Source organism: Theropithecus gelada, chromosome 1 (assembly GCF_003255815.1).
Source record: "Theropithecus gelada isolate Dixy chromosome 1, Tgel_1.0, whole genome shotgun sequence".
In the NCBI taxonomy this organism is placed as follows: Eukaryota; Metazoa; Chordata; class Mammalia; order Primates; family Cercopithecidae; genus Theropithecus; species Theropithecus gelada.
The window spans coordinates 48,150,798-48,170,588 of record NC_037668.1 but is presented as its reverse complement, the minus strand read 5'-3'; the positions used below and the strand labels follow the sequence as shown (position 1 = coordinate 48,170,588).

The 19,791-nt window shown below is 48.9% G+C and overlaps 1 protein-coding gene across 3 annotated transcripts in view; it reads right to left on the bottom strand.

The window, feature by feature from the left end:
- Nucleotides 1-14,756, bottom strand: part of CDA (cytidine deaminase) — a 29,100-nt gene extending 14,344 nt beyond the window's left edge. The window contains exons 1-2 of one of the 3 annotated variants that reach the window (XM_025394888.1): nucleotides 14,421-14,756; nucleotides 10,379-10,501 (exon numbers count right to left, since the gene is read on the bottom strand). In XM_025394888.1, the coding sequence (XP_025250673.1) occupies nucleotides 10,379-10,501; nucleotides 14,421-14,574 (277 nt within the window). In that variant the 5' untranslated portion in view covers nucleotides 14,575-14,756. Of the gene's footprint in view, nucleotides 1-10,378; nucleotides 10,502-14,414 lie in introns of all 3 variants that reach the window. The other 2 variants (XM_025394880.1, XM_025394896.1) reach the window with 2 other exon arrangements.
- Between the last annotated feature and the right edge of the window lie 5,035 nt (nucleotides 14,757-19,791).

Below are 19,791 nucleotides of genomic sequence, written 5' to 3'. Positions count from 1 at the left end.
TTTTCCCTGAGGCAGAGATAGGAATTGTTCCCCAGTATTCATTTCCTATTTCTTCCTTTAAGTAATACAAGTGCCTCCCATTCCAGCATGGCCACTTAGCTAGGGACTGTAATTCCCAGACTCCCTTGCAGCACAGTGTGGCCACATGATGCAGTTCTGGCCAATGGGATGTGGCCCAAAATGATGTGGGAAATTTCTGGATCATACTTTTGGTAAGGAGGTTGCTTGCCTATTACTTCTGTTCTTTTCTCCTTCTACAGGCTGGAAGGTGGAGGTGATGGAGTGGGACACTTTTGACCTTGTGGCCATGGGAATGGAGGAGCAGCAAGGAGAGAGAAGGAATTTGGAAACCTGGTCAACTCATGGGGCAGAGTTGCCTGTTTGCCTGGGGCCTACTCGGAATTGTTGTGTGAGAGAAAAACAGAATTCTATCATGTTTGCGTCACTGCATCTTGGAATCTGTTTGCTATAGTAGCGTAACCTATAGCTAATGCAGACATTTGTGCTGAAGGTGAGATGCAACTTGAACAAAAAAAAAATCTAAATATGTGACATTGGCTTAGTGGCTGAGCAACGCAAAGGAGAAAACACAGATGAGGGACGATGGCCAGACGGTGACTCCTCCTAGTCTGTTATTTGGTAAAGCTCCACCTGCAATTACCGGGAAGGCAGGCCGTTGTACCTACCACTGAAATTTCTCTTCCTGGCAATCGGAATCATCCCTGTGGCAAAGATGTGATGTGTCATCTGCCCACCCAGCCTGTTGTTTCAGTCACCACAATAGCCAGCATTAAGATGGGGCAGCAGGGATGGGCCAGGCATGGGAGCTAGTTAGGAAAATGTGAGAGTTGGCAGGCTTCAGAACCATGTCCAGAAGGGATCTTTGGGTGTGGCATTTCTGTATGGAAATAATTGGAAGCAAATAGATCAGGATGTTTCTAACTTTTTGATAGAATTAGATCACCAAAGAAGCCACAAGTCTGGCCTATAAAAACCCATGATGAGGCTGGGTGCGGTGGCTCACGCCTGTAATCCCAGCACTTTGGGAGGCCGAGGCAGACGGATCACAAGGTCAGGAGGTTGAGACTAGCCTAGCCAATATGGTGAAACCCTGTCTACTAAAAATACAAAAATTAGCCTGGCATGGTGGCAGGCGCCTGTAGTCCCAGCTACTCAGGAGCCTGAGGCAGGAGAATCTCTTGAACCTGGGAGGCAGAGGTTGCAGTGAGCCGAGATCATGCCACAGTTGCACTCCAGCCTGGGCGACAGAATGAGACTCCATCTCAAAACACAACAACAAAAAAAACCATGATGTAGGTGTGATGATGTGTGTCAGTTTGAACATGCAGATGAGGACATAACTCTAGGGATGGTGGGACACCTAGTCAGAAGGAATCTGATTTCCAGGACAACTTTGCAGGACAGAGAAAAGCATCTCCTATGCTGTGGACTCCAGCCCACGCCTGGTCTGTTAGATGAGGGAAATAAGCCACCATCTTGTTTGAGTCACTGTATTCTTATTTATTTAATCAACTTAGCCTCCCCTCCCCTCCCCTTCCCTTCCCTTCCCTTCTCCCCCACCTCCCCTGTCCTTTATTTTTGACAGGATCTTACTCTGTTGTCCAGGCTGGTGTGCAGTGGCATGATCAGAGCTCACTGTAACCTCAAACTCCTGGGCTCCACTGACCCTCTCATCCTAACCTCCCGAGTAGTTGGGACCACAGGTGTACACCACCACACTCGGCTAATTTTTTGTATTTTTTGTAGAGATGGGGTTGCCCAGGCCAGTCTCAAACTCTTGGGCTCAAGTGATCCACCTACCTTGGCCTCTCAAGGTGCTGGGATTATAGGCGTGAGCCACAGTGCCCAGCCTACACCTCCTTTTCTAAGTCCAAGTCTTCATTGTGATTATGCAGTATTTTGTTCTGTGTTGATCACATTTGGGAATTATTTGGTCATTATCTTCTTGTATATTTTTCCTCACATATTTTCTGGTCCCTTCATTATTTACATTGGCATGTTAGGAGTGATTAGTCATTTAGCTCATTGTTCTCAGGATCACAGGCATTCATGTCCAGAGTTGACGGATGTCATTAGACACCACTGGGTGCCACAGCTGCAGGTCCCTTGTCGGGGTGAGGGTGAATGTGGTCACAGTGGTGCATGAGATGGCTATATGGTGTTAGGTGGGGGCTGGTTCGGAGTTCTACTTTGGGGAAGAAAACAGGCGTGTATACTGAGCACCAAAGGGTAGACTACAGTGAGCATCTACTGTTTTGACAGCTTAGCACCTCTTACTTTTTTTCCCCTGAGGAATGACCCTTACTTTATTCCCCAGCATGTAGTTCAAATGGGAGCTGCCATCTTGTCTCCTATGACCTTGCTATGGGCTTAAAGATGAGCAGCTGACTCAAACTGGCCAATCAGAGTTCATCTCAGCGTGGGAACTTCAGTTTCTCTCTGAGACACTGAGTGTGGGCCGCCATGTTTCCATTCATTATGGAAGAGACCAATGAGGGAGGCTGAAATGGACACTCAGAAGAATGGATGAGAGATGACAGATGGAAAGAAAGGAGTCTGGCCGGTGCCAGTTGGCCCTGAGGTCTGACTACACTCCAGCTCTTCCCATGGTTTAGTTATAGGAACCGATACATCCTCCTTTTGTCTAAAATAGTTCATGTGTATTTTTATCATTTGAAGCTGTACAGAGATCAGTTAATACAGTTGGAATATGGGGCAGGGAACAATCAGGAAGTTGCAACCCTGAGAGCTTTTGTTTATTTAAATGTTAGTTATTATAGCTGAGATAACTGGCCCCTTATTGCTCAGTCTGTCTGCTGAGTCAATGAAAGTTGAATGAATAAATGAATGAGTGTCTCTTGCTCCCCACCTTGTCTCCCCAGCCAGGTTCCTGATCCTCACCTGAAATGACTTTCTTTTTCTTTTCTTTTTATTTAATTTAATTAATTAATTTATTTATCTGTGGCCCAGGCTGGAGTGTAGTGGCACAATCTCAGCTCACGGCAATCTCCACCTCCTGGGTTCAAGTGATTCTCATCTCAGCCTCCCTAGTAGCTGGGATTAGAGGCGTGCATCACCATGTCTGCCTAACTTTTTAATTTTTAGTGAAGACGAGGTTTCACCATGTTGGCCAGGCTGGTCTTGAACTCCTGGCCTCAAGTGATCCGCACAGCTCGGCCTCCCAAAATGCTGGGATTACAGGTGTGAACCATGATGTCCAGCCCCTGAAAATGACTTTCTTTAAACACCACTCTCACCTACTGTATCTGCTCACCACTCCCACCTTCACTGACATCCCTACACTTGGTTTCTGCCTCTCTCCCAGATTACGGTCCCTGCCAGCCTCACTGCAAGTCTAGTGACTCTCCCAGTCCTGCCCTTCCAGCTTCCCTGCCCCATCCCTGACTAAAGGCTAACACTTTTCGCATCAAAAGTGATGTACGCAGATCTTGGGTTTTGCTGATGTGCCATTAAAGCACATTTCCATACTTGCAGAAGACCCAGTCTCTCAGCACAGTCACATGTGTCTGCACTGGAAGTTCAGACAGGCCTCAGAGAGAGAAATCTTCCTTTACTGTGTGTAAAACATGTCAATAGGCCAGTTAATGACAGAGAAAGATGGTTGTGGCAGGGGGCACACTCACACACCCCACTACTCAAACAGCACCCTGTAGAAAGAGGTTCCATGAGGTTTCATTCTGCCCTGGGACTCTTTGACCTACTGGCTCTGAGAGCTGGGGAAAGGGACTGAACCTCTTTGAGACTCACTGGCTCATTTGTAAAATGCTAATGATAGAATCTCTCTCATAGTCCACTTGTGAGAATAAATTGAGATCCCTCATGTAAAGCACTTAACACAAAGCCTGGCACAGAGGAAATGGTCAGCAGCTGTTAGCTGCTGCTGTTATCAATTGCATAAAAATAAAGGCTTTGGTGACGGTAGGGCTATGTGACCCTCTGCGCCTTCTCGACAAGGTATGACAGTGGTCCTGTCCTTGTCTTTCAGGCACTTTGGAATCCTTTATTTTTATTTTATTTTAGTTTAGTTTATTTTTGAGATGGAGTCTTGCTCTGTCACCCAGGCTGGAGTGCAGTGGCATAATCTCGGCTCACTGCAACCTCCTCCTCCCAGGTTCAAGTGATTCTCCTGCCTCAGCCTCCCGAGTAGCTAGGACTACAGGAGTGTGCTACCACGCCTGGCTAATTTTTGTATTTTTGGTAGAGATGGGGTTTCACCATATTGGTCAGGTTGGTCTTGAACTCCTGACCTTGTGATCCACCCGCCTCAGTCTCCCAAACTGCTGGGATTACAGGCGTGAACCACCGTGCCTGGCCTGAAATCCTTTCTGTGACTACAAGGTCATACGTGATCTGGTGCCAAGGTCATATGTGATCTGGTACTGAGGTCACAAGTGATCTGGTGCTACCTCTTGGCCCTCATCTCCTTTTGTTCTCTAGACCTGCTGCCCTTCCAGGTGCTCCCCCAGGGTACCAAGTATGCTGCTGCCACAGGGTCTTTGCACTGGTTGTTCCTACTGCCTGGAACTCTCTTTCCCTTTTGTGCACTATTCACCCTACTCAGGGCTCTGCTCACATGTCACTTTCTCCGAGACGCTTTCTCCGATCACCTATCTAAAATGGCTTCACCACTGCCTCCAACCCTCTCTATCCATTTCTCCTGCTTTAATTTTCTTCATAGCACTTAAGACTCTCCTGAAATGAATGTCTTCATTATCTAATTCCTCCTATTTATATTACAAACTTTCTAAGGGCAGAGATTTTGTCTCTAGCATGCTTTGTGGTATGTCCTGGGCCTGGAACAGTGAAGCCGGGGGGCTCTCAGTTTTCCTTACGGATTAAATGTTTGTGTTTTCCTAAAATTCTTCTGTTGAAGCCCTAACCCTCAATGTGATACTATTAGGAGGCGGGGCATTTGGGAGATAACCGGGTTTAGATGAGGTGGTGAGGGGGCAGCCCCCATGATAGGATTAGTGCTATTATAAGAAGAGGAAGAGACTCTTGAACTCTCTTGCTCCATCATGTCAGGGCATAGTGAGAAAATGGCCAAGTCGGAAAGAGGGCCCTCGCCAAGAACTGAATCTTGGACTTCCCGGCCTCCAGAACTGTGAGAAATAAATGTCTGCTGTTTAAATCACTACTCTGTGGTATTTTGTTATAGCAGCCTGTTTTAGTCTGTTTTGTGCTGCTGTAATGTAATATCCCAGACTGGGTAATTTATAAAGGACAGAAATGTATTTGTCATGATTCTGAAGGCTTGGGAATCCAAGGTCAAGCTGCTGGCAGGTTGGTGTCTAGTGAGGAGCTAGTCCATGCTTCCAAGATGGCGCCTTGAACATTGCATCCTCCGGAGGGGAGGAGCACTATTCCTCATGTGGCAGGAGAGTGAAAGAGAGAGAAGCCACCCTATAAGCCCTTTTTATAGCGGTATTAATCCATTCACGGGGACAGAGCCTTCATGATCTAAATACCTCTTATTAGGCCCCACCTCCCAACACTGTGGCATTGGCAATTAAACATAGTGAGACCCTGTCTCAAAAAATGTATATAAATAAATAAATTTGAAAAGAGAAGCCCTCCAAAGTATGCTTGTGCATTTTGGACAGGCAAACCTTCAAACCACAGCATGATCTGAGCTGAGATGGCTAACCATTATTGAAAGAGTGGAATTTTCCACTTCAGTGCCAGCTGCTTAAGATGCAGAGGAATAACTGTATTTGGAGCCTCTAACAAATTCACGTAATTTCCTTGAATTTTCTAGCTAAAAAAAAAAAAAAAAAAAAAAAAAAAAGGAAGGAAGACTTTGTCCACGTACTGCATCCTGAAATGCTGCGCAATTTTATTTTGCTTCTCTAAGCCCAGAAAGCCGGCGTCATCTGACCAGGCAAACCAATTCTGCTTCTGCTATTGCCTTCACTTACTTCAAAACACACATGAGAGAGATTGGGATGGTGCTAAGTTAGAAATCCATGATGATAAGATTGGACGAAATAACACTACGATCATAGTGCCAGTATTACTAATTGCTTTCTTTTACTGGGTACTCACCTACCAGGCACTCTGTGGAGCGCTTTACCTGCATAATGTCAGTTAACCCTTTTAACTGTGGGGTAAGGTAAATACTATTAGAACACCATTTTACAGAAGGTAAAAGTGGAGGCTGCTGGCAGGAGGCCAAAACATGTATCCTGGCCTGTGAGATACGATGGACTCTTCTTCTTCTCTATGGCCTTGCAGGAAGGAAGGCCATGTTTTGAGGTGGTTTGGTGCTTAAGGCAGGGCTGGGGTCAGATGTTATTAAGGCATCAGCAAGACTGGGTGTGGTGGCTCACGCCTGTAATCCCAGTACTTTTGGAGGCTGAGGTGGGTGGATTGTTTGAGTCCAGGAGTTCGAGACTAGCCTGGGCAACATGTCAAAACCCCGTCTCTACAAAAAATTTTAAAAATTAGCTAGGCATGGTGGTGCACACCTGTGATTCCAGCTACTTGGGAGGATAAGGTGGGAGGATCGCCTGAGCCGGGGAGGTCGAGGCTGCAGTGAGCTGAGATTGTGCCACTGAACTCCAGACTGGGCAACAGAGTGAGACCCTGTTTCAACAAAACAAAACAAAACAAAAGAAAACATCAACAAGGAAGGAAGCTCACAATGAAGCAATCTGGGCCCAGCCACCCAGAGAAAACAATAATGCCAGAGAGCACTACACCCGCTCTCTTTTCTGAGGGATCTTGAACAACACTCTCTTTAATCCGAGGGATTAAAGCAGTATTTCTCACACTCAAGCAAGTGGGCATCAGAATGTTTTGGAGGGCTTCTCTTTTTAAATTTATTCATTGACATATTTTTTAGAGACAGGGTCTTGTTATGTTTCCCAGCTGGAATTTGAACCCTAGACTCAAGCAATCCTCCTGCCTTAGTCTCCTGAGTAGAGGGCTTCTTAAAACACACTTCTAAGCCTCTTTCCTGGAGTTTCTGATTCAATAGGTCTGGGCTGGGTTGGAGCTCAAAAATTTGAAATTTTCACAAGTTCCCAGGAGCTGCTGAGGCTGCAGGTCTGGGACCACGTTTGAGAATCACATGAGGGGCCAGGCATGGTGGCTCACACCTGTAATCCCAGCACTTTGGGAGGCCGCAGCGGGCGTATCATGAGGTCAGGAGTTCGAGATTGGCCTGACCAACATGATGAAACCCCGTTTCTACTAAAAGTACAAAACTTAGTCGGGCGTGGTGACACGCGCCTGTAGTCCCAGCTACTCAGGAGGCTGAGGCAGGAGAATCGCTTGAACCAGGGAGGCGGAAGTTGCAGTGAGCCGAGATCATGCCACTGCGCTCCAGCCTGGGTGACAGAGTGAGACTCCGTCTCAAAAAAAAAAAAGAATCACATGAGGAATGTTCTGTCCATATACTTGAAGAAATACGATACTCTCTCCATGTTCCTAACCTCCTCCCACTGCAAATGCAACATTTCTGGTATTAATTATGTTTGAACTCATCCATAGAGTCGAGGGACTGTAGTGAAGTTCGCCTTTGTAATAAGCCACTTTTTTTTTTTTTTGAGATGGAGTTTCACTCTTATTACCCAGGCTGGAGTGCAATGGTGTGATCTCGGCTCGCTGCAACCTCCGCCTCCCAGGTTCAAGTGATTCTCCTGCCTCAGCCTCCTTAACAGCTGGGATTACAGGCGCCCACCACCACGCCTGGCTAATTTTTGTATTTTTAATAGAGATGGGGTTTCATCATATTAGCCAGGCTGGTCTTGAACTCCTGACCTCAGGTGATCCACCCGCCTCATCCTCCCAAAGTGCTGAGTGAGATTACAGGTATAAGCCACCATCCCTGGCCTTTTTTTTTGAGAGAGAGTCTTGCTCTGTTGCCCGGGCTGGGCTGGAGTGCAGTGGCATGATCACGACTCACTGCAACGTCCACCACCAGGGCTCAAGCCATCCTTCTGCCTCAGCCTCCAGAGTAGCTGGGACTCTAGGCATGTTCCACCACACCCGGCTAATTTCTGTATTTTTTGTAGAGATGGGGTTTCACCCTGTTGCCCAGGCTGGTCACAAAATGAGCTACTTTTGAGTGATAGTGGAGAGGACTAACTGAAGTTCCTTGGCAGGGGGAAACAGCAGGAAACAGGGCGTGAGTGGAGCTGGGCTGTAAGCTGAAGACCCAGGTTAGAGAAGCTTCCTCTTACCTAGACGGGAGGTGCTGTGGTGTTGGGGGGATGGGGTCTGGGGTCCATCAGCTGCTGAAGAGAGGGGCTGGTGTCAGGCACCAAGAAATGCTTCCAGGAAAATGCATCCAGGCAGAGGAAGGGAGCCGAGGGACAGAATCAGAAGAGCGGGGACTGGTTTGAGGGAAAATGGAAGACTCAGATTTAAGAGTTAAGCCAAGGTAAGCTGGATTCAGTGGTTAATTAACCAAGACATCCTCAAGTGTCTTCTAAAATGTGGTGTGTTTTTCTCAGAATTCACCCCAGCTGTCCAGTAAAGTGGCTTTTTCCCTAAATGGCAGACACAAAGGGAAGGAGGAGGAAAGAGGGAGTAAGACCACTGTCCCAAGGTCATGAGCTGAAGAAGATAAACCCTCCCATCCCTTGGGTTGTGCCAGCAGAGTTGGCAGAAACTACAGCCAAGAAGTCTTGTGTCGGCACCATCCTGGGACCCTTTCTGGCCCTCTCGCGGTCTCATCACCAGGTGCCTACTCCCTATGAGCCCAGGGACACCTCGCGCAGTGCCCGTACGGTTACAGGTGCTCCTTCTCTTCCCTGCCCATCACCTACCACGTGCTGCACGAACACTGGCTGAGCCTCCGCCATGTGCAAGGCCCAGAGTTGACTGTTTCCCTGGCCCATTTTCTTTGCTTTCTTTTCTTTTTTTCTTTTTCTTTTTCTTTTTTTTGAGATGGTGTCTCGCTCTGTCACCCAGGCTGGCGTGCAGTGGTGTGATCTCGGCTCACTGCAACCTCCACCTCCTAGGTTCAAGCGATTCTCCTGCTTCAGCCTCCTGAGTAGCTGGAATTACAGGTACCTGCCACCATGCCTGGCTAATTTTTTTTGTATTTTTAGTAGAGACGGGGGTTTCACCATGTTGGCCAGGCTGGTCTTGAACTCCTGACCTCAGATGATCCGCCCAGCTCGGCCTCCCAAAGCGCTGGGATTGCAGACATGAGCCACCGCGCCTGGCCCATTTTCTTTGCTTTCTCAATCCTCCTTCTGTGCCATCTCCACTCTCCTCTTTGTGTCCTCTTTGTGCAGCTCTTTCCTCACCAGTGAGCTCCTCTTTCTGTACCTCTCCCTCGGCTCTCCCCACAAGCAGTCACGAATGTCACCAGCCCGAGGTGCATCATGAAAACCTAATCACCATCCCGGGTGGCCCATCTGTGAGGGGCACAAGGTCCTGGCCAGGGTTGGGAGTAACAGAGAGAAAATGATGATTATTATAAAGTCGTGATAGCAAGGCTGTCTTTGCAGCCAGGCCTGCTTTTGAATTGGGTGGGACACCAGCTCCCTGGGAGGGGGAAGCCTTCATCGGTGCTGGTCTTGTGTTCAGCTGGAGGAAGTCACAGACCTGGGCAGACCTGTTCTGCCATAAGCTGTAAACTCACAATGTCTAAACTCAGCTGTGCCGTTTCTGCCTCCTGATCAGCTCTGTTTCACCCCATGATGCCACACCAGGCTTCCTCTGGGTGTCCAGGTGCCCCCTGCTCCAAGCCCCAACTTACAGCATCCACCCCCTATTCTGCACCTGGCTTCACTTCCTACTTCAGTAAGGAGATCCAGGGATTCTGATAAACACCTTCCATTTGTCCCCCTTCCTTTTCAGCACAAATCTCTCTGCTCCCTTCCCTATCCCCACCCTGCAGCAAGGGGTGGCAGAAAGAGCACGAATCAGATAAAACAGCCTCAGGTATCCCCAGGCTTTGATAAAATGTGAGTGCATTGGTTATTGGTTTGGTCTGCTCAGCTCTTCCCACCCCTTCTTGTGGTAACAGACCCACCCATTCCCCACGGAGGGGATATTTTGAGTTAAGTGGCCAATCACACTACATGACCACAGTGATTGGCCCAGGGATGTGCCTGCAATTGGAGATGGACCAATTGGACTTCTTTTTTGGAATTTTTCCATGTAGAATTGGTGGGGAAGAGTTCTGTCCTCTCTGGTTTTGAGGCTATATGAATGATAAACAAGCCAGGTGCAGTGGCTCATGCCTGTAATCCCAGTACTTTGGGAGGTCAAGGTGGGAGGATCATTTGAGGCCAGGAGTTCAAGACCAACCTGGGCAATGTAGCAAGATCTCATCTCCATAAAAATTAAAAAATTAGCTGGGCATGGTGGTACCTACCTGTAGTCCCAGCTACTTGGGAGGCTAAGACAGAAGGATCGCTTGAACTCAGGGGTTTGAGACTGCAGTGAGCTAGGCTTGTGCCACTGCACTTCCAGTCTGGGCGGCAGAGAGAGACCCTGCCTCTAAAACAAAATCAGAAACAAAAGAATGGAAACCAGAGACTGCTTGCACTCATGTTCCCTGATGCCCAGAAAAAGCCTACCTGCAGGACAAGAGAAAGAGAGCAGCTCCCAGAAGGATAAAGAAGGACATGGTGATGTCTGCGTTCCTGGGTCCAGCTGCCCTGAGACAAGCGCTACCCTTGCCCACTCTGGTTCTGGTTGCTTTCTGACATTGACCATAGGAAGTACTCTGCTTAATGCGTGTGAAACTCACCCCCATCATGAGTTGGCTGTGAGATTACGGAAGGTCATCGAAATGAAGTCCTTAGTGAGCTCACTCCATTGTAGCTTCTAATACTGCTGCTGGTCCCTGCCCAGCACATCCCCAGCACACAGTCCAGCCATGCCTTCAGTGCCTCACCTCAGTCAGTGCCTCATCATTCACCTGGGCCACCTGGCTGGAAATCCTAAAGCTATGTGCCTTTACTTTATTTAGTATTTTATTTTTTATTTTTTGAGACACGGTCTCATTCTGTTGCCCAGCTGATATACAGTGGTATGATTACAGCTCACTGCAGCCTCGAACTCCTAGGGCTCAAGTGATCCCTCCACCTCAGTTTCCCAAAGTATCTGGGACCACAGGTGCATGCCACCACATCCAGCTCATTTTTGTACTTTTTGTAGACACGAAGTCTTACCATGTTGTCTAGGCTGGTCTCGAACTCCTGGACTCAAGGGATCCTTCAGCCTCGTCCTCCCAAAGGATTGGGATTACTGGTGTGAGCCACCGCACCCAGCCTTTTTTTGTAACACTGCCCATGCCAGGCCCGGTCCATGTGTCCCACACAACATCTCTCGGATCATTCCTTTCTCTTCATTCTACCTGTCCCACTCCTAGTAAAAGCCTTTCATTCATGTGTTCGACAAACCTTACAGAGTCCCAGTGATAGGCCAGGAAATGTGCTGACACTGCGGACAGGTCAGTGAGCAGAGCAGATACTGTCCCCTGACACTGTTCCTCTGTCCCTGCCCTTGCTGAGCACCTGTCACACTAAATGTCATCACACACCACTTTTATGTTACTCTTCTTCTTAATAACATTCCCTGGCTCCCTACTTCCTACCTCTTCAAATCTTAGTGTCTCTGTTTGGCCTCCAAAAGTCCTCCACAATCTGCCTCCAGATAATAAGAATAATGATAGCATTAATAGTGGTAGCAGAAGCAGCTATCATTTGTGACATTTTTATTACGAGGCAGAAAATGTGCTGAATGCTTTATAGGCATTTACTCATTTAAAGCCTCACAACCAGGGGTGAAATTCAACATATTCAGCACAGGCACCAACCGATCAGAGTGGATGCTGCCTGCCATGCCGTGCCATGCGAGGCATACCAGCTGAATCTGGTTCTGTTCACAGTCATCCTGAAAGGTGGGTTTTATAATCCCTGGCTTAAAATGTGTGAGCTGGCCGGGCGCGGTGGCTCATGCCTGTAATCCCAGCACTTTGGGAGACTGAGGCGGGTGAATCACCTCAGAGTTCAAGATCAGATTAGCCAACATGACAAAACCCCATCTCTGCTAAAAATACAAAAATTAGCCGGTGTGTAGCGGGTGCCTGTAATCCCAGCTACTATGAGACTGAGGCAAGAGAATCGCTTGAACCTGGGTGGCAGAGATTGCAGTGAGCTGAGATTGCGCCACTGCACTCCAGCCTGGGCGACAGAGTAAGATTCCGACTCAAAAAAAAAAAAAAAAAAAAAAAGATAAATAAAATGTGTGAGCTGACACTCCGAAGGGTGAAGGGTCTCACCCAGAGTCACACAGTTGATAAACACCAGCCTTCCAACCCAGGACCTTCTGACTCCAAAGCCTCCATTTCACTCTCTAAGTCCCCCTCACACAACCCTTTCTCCGGTGACACCAGGTCTTTCCCTGCAATGCACGTGGGCCACAGTCCTGTTAATCTCCTCCATTCATTCCTTCCACAACCATTGGATGAGGCTTCCACCTTCAGTCATCACCTGTGCAAGATGAGGGGACTGCCATGGGGGCAGGGACTATGTCATCCTGTTCACTGTGATATCCCCAGCACCTGGCACCTTACCTGGCACAGAGCTGATCTTCAGCAAATACCTGTTGAATGATCAGTATGAGGGTGACAAAGGCATGGACTTCACTGGAAGTAGCTCCCAGGTGGCACTTACGAGTGAAAGTGTGCCTCCTTTATTGTGGGTTTTAAAACAAGAAAGGACCAGAGCATTCTGACATGGGGGCCCCCTGGCTCTGGAGGCACGATGAGGCTGTCTGACCTCTTGCTGGTCCAAGCAGAACGCCAGTCCCAGAGCTGGAAAGCATGGATGGAAGGCAGCCACGCTGGCCCCACAGGCCAGGAAATGCCATGGCCCAACATGCTGAGTCCCCATCACCACCACCTGCCCTGCCATCCCTCTTCCTTCTGCTTCTCCAAACGTACTCATCTCATTCATTCATCCAGTCGGTCGCTCAACAGTTATCGAGTGCCTGTTCTGGGCCAGGCAGGTGCTGGGTCACAGCACGAGAAAGTCAATGGTACAAAGATTCAAGACACAGCCCCTGCCCTCTGCAGCACAAAGTCCCAAGAGAGAGGCAGATACGTAAGTGGACAGTGATAAGCATGGCAGGAGGCGTCAGTGCGGGTGCAGGGGAATTGTAGGAGGGCCCTTTCTGTGCCATTTGGAAAGGATATGGAGGTTTTCCTAAGAATCAAGGGCTGATTCCACATTCAAGACTCTGTAATGTTGCAAGTTGCAACGGTGTTTGCAGTGGTGGTTAATGTTTGTTGTTTGTGGTGGTGGTTAATGTTTAATATTCATCTCAGCCACCAAAACAGGTCTGAATTTCAACACGGTACTCAGAGATCCTTCACTCCCCACAGAGCAACAGCTTTTGGAATCGGGGGAACTCTGGGTTCCAGTCCCAGCTCTGTGATTTTGAGCACTGAAACTTTTCTGAACCTGTTTCCTTCTCTGCCTTTCGGGGTTGCAGGGCTTAAACGGATAGCATTAATCACCTTCCTTTCACAGGCTGTTCGCACTCAATCAAACCTGCTTCTCCCGCTCAAAGATGTTTAAGACCCAGGCAAGTCACAGAACCTCAACAGAAAAGGAATAACATCAAGGGGCACCTCCACATCATGTCCCCCACTGCCCTGAAGGAGAACGCCTCTAAGCTTAGCAAAAACAAGTTTGAATTTTTGTTCACGTGAACTTTTCTACAAAAGCAATAAATCAAAGAAAAAAGTTTAGGAACAGATTACAGCAGACTCAGATGGGCTCAGTTTCCCTTACCCGCCCCCGCCCCGCAGGGCGCTGCTCGCTGCTGGACTCAGAAATCCAGCTGGCTTTTCACCTCCAAGATTCTCCAAGGACCACACCCGACAAACACGTCACCACCCTGGCCAGCACAGAGCACAGTGGGTGGAAGGAAGACAGCAGGGCTTTGGGGAACCTCCCGCCCAGGATTTCACTACCAGCGCCCCACGTGACCTTGGGCAAGTCATGTCACCTCTCGGGGACCTCGGTAGTTTCATCTAAAGACGAGCATTAACACCTAGGTCCAAGGTGCCAGACACGTCTGAGGCTGGGAAAGCACGAACCCTGTCCCCGCCAGCACCCCAGGACTGTTGATGTTTTTGATTTATGGCCTCCCCTTCCTGCCTCCTTTCCAACTTCCTTCCTCATCCCAGTCCTCCAAGCACTGACAGCCCATGGATTTAAGCCACATTTGAGCGCGGTCTGGGGCAGTCGGCAGGGTAGGAACATTTCAGCGTAGGCTGGGGGAAAAACAGACAGAGTCGCGCTCTTGCCACTGCCTGTGCCTCTGCGCCTCTTCCTGTACATCCTCCTCTGACCCGCCACCCAGGCTGCTGGGCTGGGGGACCCTGGGGTGCCCGCCTTTACCTTTGAAGATTCTCCCCTCCTGGGTGAGCAGGGCAGCCCCCACGGGAAAGTGACTGTAGGGGCAGTAGGCTGACTTCTTGGCCTCCTGGGAGCAAACCAGCAGCTGCTGGACACACTCGGGCTGCAGGGTGCAGGCGGGAGGCTTCTGGGCCATGTTGGTACCCCAGGCAGGCAGCAGAGCTGTGGAAACAGGAGCTCCAGTCAGCCTGGGCTGGGGCCCCAGACACGATTGCAGCTCCTCCCCCGGGGGTGTGTCCCTGCAACCAGATGGCAGGCTGTTAGGTACGCGGCTTTCAGGATGCAGAGTCTAGGAGAGGAGCCTCCCATGGTTTGGACGCAGCAGGTGTGGTGTAAGAAGGTGCCTGCGTGTGCTTCACACTCTCCCTTGGGAACCACTCGCACTATGGGACACACTGAGGGGTGGGTCAGAAGGTGGTGCCACGCTACTAGAAGGGGAAGCTACTGGGTGGGTCAGTGTGGGATCTCAGAGGTGCAAGCTCCAAGGGCTGACAGCCCTCAGTTTTTTTTTTTTTTTTTTGAGACGGAGTCTCACTCTGCTGCCCAGGCTGGAGTGCAGTGGCCGGATCTCAGCTCACTGCAAGCTCTGCCTCCCGGGTTTACGCCATTCTCCTGCCTCAGCCTCCCGAGTAGCTGGGACTACAGGCGCCCGCCACCTCGCCCGGCTAGTTTTTTGTATTTTTTTAGTAGAGACGGGGTTTCACCGTGTTAGCCAGGATGGTCTCGATCTCCCGACCTCGTGATCCACCCGTCTCGGCCTCCCAAAGTGCTGGGATTACAGGCTTGAGCCACCGCGCCCGGCCCGCCCTCAGTTTGTTAAATCACTTTTTCTCTCCTCCACTGAGGGAAGGACTGAGGCTGAAAGGGCGGGGCTGGGGCAGCCAGTGTGGCATCCCTGAGACAGGAGGCATGAACAAGCTGCAGTACGACTGAGAGCTTCTTTATTTTCACCCATTTTCCTTCTGACTTCTCTTTGCCCCAGCCCAGAATTAAAAAGTATCTCAGCTTCTGGGTGCAGTGGCTCACTTTGGGAGGCTGAGGCAGGAGGATTGCTTGAGCCCAGGAGTTTGAGAACAGTCTTGGCAAATGGCAAAACCCTGTCTCTACAAAAAATACAAAAATTAACTGGGCATGGTGGCATATGCCTGTAGTCCTAGCTGCTTGGGAAGCTGAGGTGGGAGGATGGCTTGAACCTAGGAGGCAAAGGCTGCAGTGAGCTCAGATTGCACCACTGCATTTCAGCCTGGGTGACAGAGAGCCAGATCCTGTCTCAAAAAAAAAAAAAAAAAAAATTTGGAGAATGGAGGGAACCATTGAGATTATTTACTTGGGCCCCCTCATTGTTTTGTTGCAAAATAGATATTGGTGTTGGTGGTAAACAAATGTGTTTGCATCCTGGTTCTACTCCTTTCCATGTGTACAAGCTTTGGCAGGTCACTTGACCTCCCTGAGCCACAGTTTCATGTCAACAGCAGGGATAGTAATAATCCCTGTTCTAGATCCTGAGACTATAGAAGAGCTCCAGCTTTGGAGTTTAGTAAACCATGATTTGAATTCCATTCCTGCCATTTATTAGCCATATGATGTTGGGAGGGTCACACACAATCTCTCTAAGCCTCGGTGTCCTCATCTGCAAAATGGGCACACTAACATGATTTCACTTCCAGAGTTGTCATGAGGATTGAATGAGATAATGCGTGTACAATGGGTGTGGCTGGAGAGTCTGGTGACATCATGATGTGAACACCCTTTATGACTCCACACAAACTGAGTTATTGTCATTAAGTGACACAGCCAAGATCACATGGGGCAGAACTCCAGCTTGAGTGGCCAAAGACATCCAACTGTTTCCACACCCCTGCCTAGCAGGAGAGTTTGGATGGGGAATGGGGAAGGGGCAGGGGGAAAGGCAGGGGAAAGGAGGAGAATACAAGGCAGCATCTCGTGTCCTGCATGCTGGCATATCTGTGTCCCAGACTTGGAGCTCTCAACTGTATGTGGACACTGCAGACGCCCAGGTGGGCCGCTGAAGAGTTGGGTAAAGTTTGCTTCCTTTCCTCCATGCCTCCCCTCCCTTCAGATCCCCTCCCCTCCCACTGCATCCAGCCCTCAGAGAGGCAGCCTATTCCCTCCTGCTGGGGCTGAGGGCCCCTCTACCCATGCACTTTTCTCCTGTCTCTATACCTTTGGCATCTAGAGCAGTTTCCTGGCTCTCAGACGGCCACAGATGTCTCAGGACACCGTGTGCCCACTCGACGTGGGAACAATTCTAAGGCTTTTTGGGGTTAAGTATAATTACAACTGGGAAAAGAATTGTAGTGCCCTGCTGGCCTGACAGGCCTGTCAGAGACCTCAATAAGTCGTCCCGTTTCTGTCCCCTGCCCTGTCTCAGTTTACCCCACCCAGCCCTGCCCAGGCCTGGGACTGGACTTCAGGACTCCTTGACTCCACAGTGCTAGGAGAACCTAGATGACCTCCTGAGCTAATTATAGCCCTTGGCACCTTCAAAGCTCTTTACCTGCACGTGGTCGTACGTGAGGACAGCGCTCATTCCAAACCCAGCTGTATGGAGCGTGGGTGCCAGTGGTGGCTCTAGAATTCCTTTTTCTTTTTTGAGACAGAGTCTCACTCTGTTGCCCAGGCTGGAGTGCAGTGGCACGATCTCAGCTCACTTCAACCTCCGCCTCCTGGGTTCAAGCAATTCTTGTGCCTCAGCCTCCCAAGGAGCTGGGATTACAGGTGTGTGCCACCATGCCCAGGTAATTTTTTGTAGTTTTACTAGAGATGGGGTTTTGCTGTGTTGGCCAGGCTGGGCTCAAACTCCTGGCCTCATGTGATCTGCCCGCTTCAGCCTTCCAAAGTCCTGGGATAACAGGCATGAGCCACTGCACCTGGCCTAGAATTCCTAATGGAAGGGGCTTGGGGTGGTCATCCGGTTGGAGGGAGAAAGTGGGCTTGGAAATTTGCTTAGAGCTAAGTCACAGATCAATAATATGAACAGTACTTTCTAACACGCTTTTCTTTTCACTTTATGTAAAATTAAGAAAAGTTGGCTGGTTGCAGTGGCTCACACATGTAATCCCAGTGCTTTGGGATGCCAGGGTGGGAGGATCACTTGAGGTCAGGAGTTTGAGACCAGCCTGAACAACATAGAAAGACTCTATCTTAACAACAAAAGAAATCTGCTGGGCATGCTGGTGTGCACCTGTCATCCTAACTACTCAGGAAACTGAGGCAGGAGGATCACCTGAGCCTAGGTGTTTGAGGCTGCAGCGAGCTATGATTGCATCACTGTACCCCAGCTCGAGTAACATTATGTTATGAGACCCTGTCTCAAAAGAAAAAAAAAGAGAGAAAGAAAAATGAAGAAAAGTTAATTGCCCAGCTCAAAGAATAGAAAATCCATGGAGAGTGTTTTGAGTCGTAGTGGAGATTTTCAAGGGTCCAAGGTCCTCCCTAAACCCTGCTCCCAGGCCTTCACACTGTGAGATGAACTACCAGAGTCTTCATGTTAGAGTCTAGGTACCATGCATTCACTTACTCATTCAATGAGCAGTTATTGATAATAGGAGCAAACATTAATTTAGCTCTTTTTATGTGCCAGGCCCTATGCTAAATACATTATTTGAATGATTTCATTTAATCCTCACCACAAGATAGAGATACTGTTATCACCCATCTTCGACTGATGAGGACACTTGAACTCATAGAGATCACAGCCTCAAAAATGGATCTCAGGCTGGGTGCGGTGGCTCACACCTGTAATCCCAGTGCTTTGGGAGGCTGAGGCTGGAGGAGGATCGCTTGAGGCCAGGAGTTTGACACCACCCTGTGCAACATACTAAGACCCCATCTCTACAAAAAAAAAAAAAAAAAATTAGGTATGGTGGCACATGCCTTTAGTCTCAGCTACTCATGAGGCTGAGGTGGGAGGGTGGCTTGAACCCAGGAGTTTCAGGCTACAGTGAACTATGATATTGCCATTCATTCCTGGGTGACAGAGCAAGATCCTGTCTAATAATAATAATAGATTTTTTTTTTTTTTTTTTTTTGAGACGGAGTCTCGCTCTGTCGCCCAGGCTGGAGTGCAGTGGCCAGATCTCAGCTCACTGCAAGCTCCACCTCCCGGGTTCACGCCATTCTCCTGCCTCAGCCTCCCGAGTAGCTGGGACTACAGGCGCCCGCCACCTCGCCCGGCTAGTTTTTTGTATTTTTTAGTAGAGACGGGGTTTCACCGTGTTAGCCAGGATGGTCTCGATCCTGTGACCTCGTGATCCGCCCGTCTCGGCCTCCCAAAGTGCTGGGATTACAGGCTTGAGCCACTGCGCCCGGCCCAATAATAGATCTTAAACCTGAGTTTGTCTGCCTTCAGAATCCTGGGCTCTCATCCATCCCAGAATTCATGGGAGGAGCCAGTATAATGGACCGACAAGGGGTGCAGGACTTGGCATCAGACCCATCCGTTTAAATATCACCAGTGGTATCCCCAGGCAAGTGATCTGTGCCTCTTTCCTCATTTATACAATGGGACAACATAAGGACCCATCTCTGGTGGATCATGGTTTTATCTTGCTCAGGAAGGCTTCCCATCTCTTTTGTTTTATTTTGATTCTTTTAGGTGAGACCTCTTGGTGGACTGCCAATCATTGTGCTTCCACTCCGTGAGCAGGTACAAGCAGTTGACACAGGATACGCCAATCAGAGACTTCGCTTTTCTGCTGAGTCAGTGGGAATGTTGGTTTTTCCCATTGTGGCTGCTAAGCTAGGAAGATGCAACGGTTGCTGGCAGCTAGCTTCCCCCTCTTGGTAGAGAGAGCTTCCTTGCAGAATGAAGCCTGATGGAGAGAAACAGAGCTGAGAGATGGAGGAAAAGAACCCCAATTGCTTGCTGATTGTCTGGATCCAGCCACGCCTGAAGGCATGCTTCTAGAATTTCCTTTAATTGAGCCAATGAAATTCACTTCTATCTTAAACTTGTTTGAGTTTTGTTTCTGTCAATCCTGTGACATCTAGTGGAACATATTACTTCCTAGGATGTTTGTAAAAATCAAGTGAGATAATATACATAGAGATTTTAGCATGGCGAATGGCATGTGGTAAGTGCTCAAAAAGTGTTAACACATGGTATAGCAAATACTGTGTGCCAGGCCCTGTGTTCGGTACTAGAGAATCAGAGGTGGATGAGACTTGGTACCTGTCTTGAGGATCTCACACTAGTGAAGGAGACAGATAAGCCAACAGACAGGTATAAAACACTATAAAACAAGATTAGGTACTGGGTCTCATAGCAATACAGAAAAACTATTGTTTGGAAGGAGTGGTGGGGTAGGTAGGTTAGGGAAAGCTTCCCAGG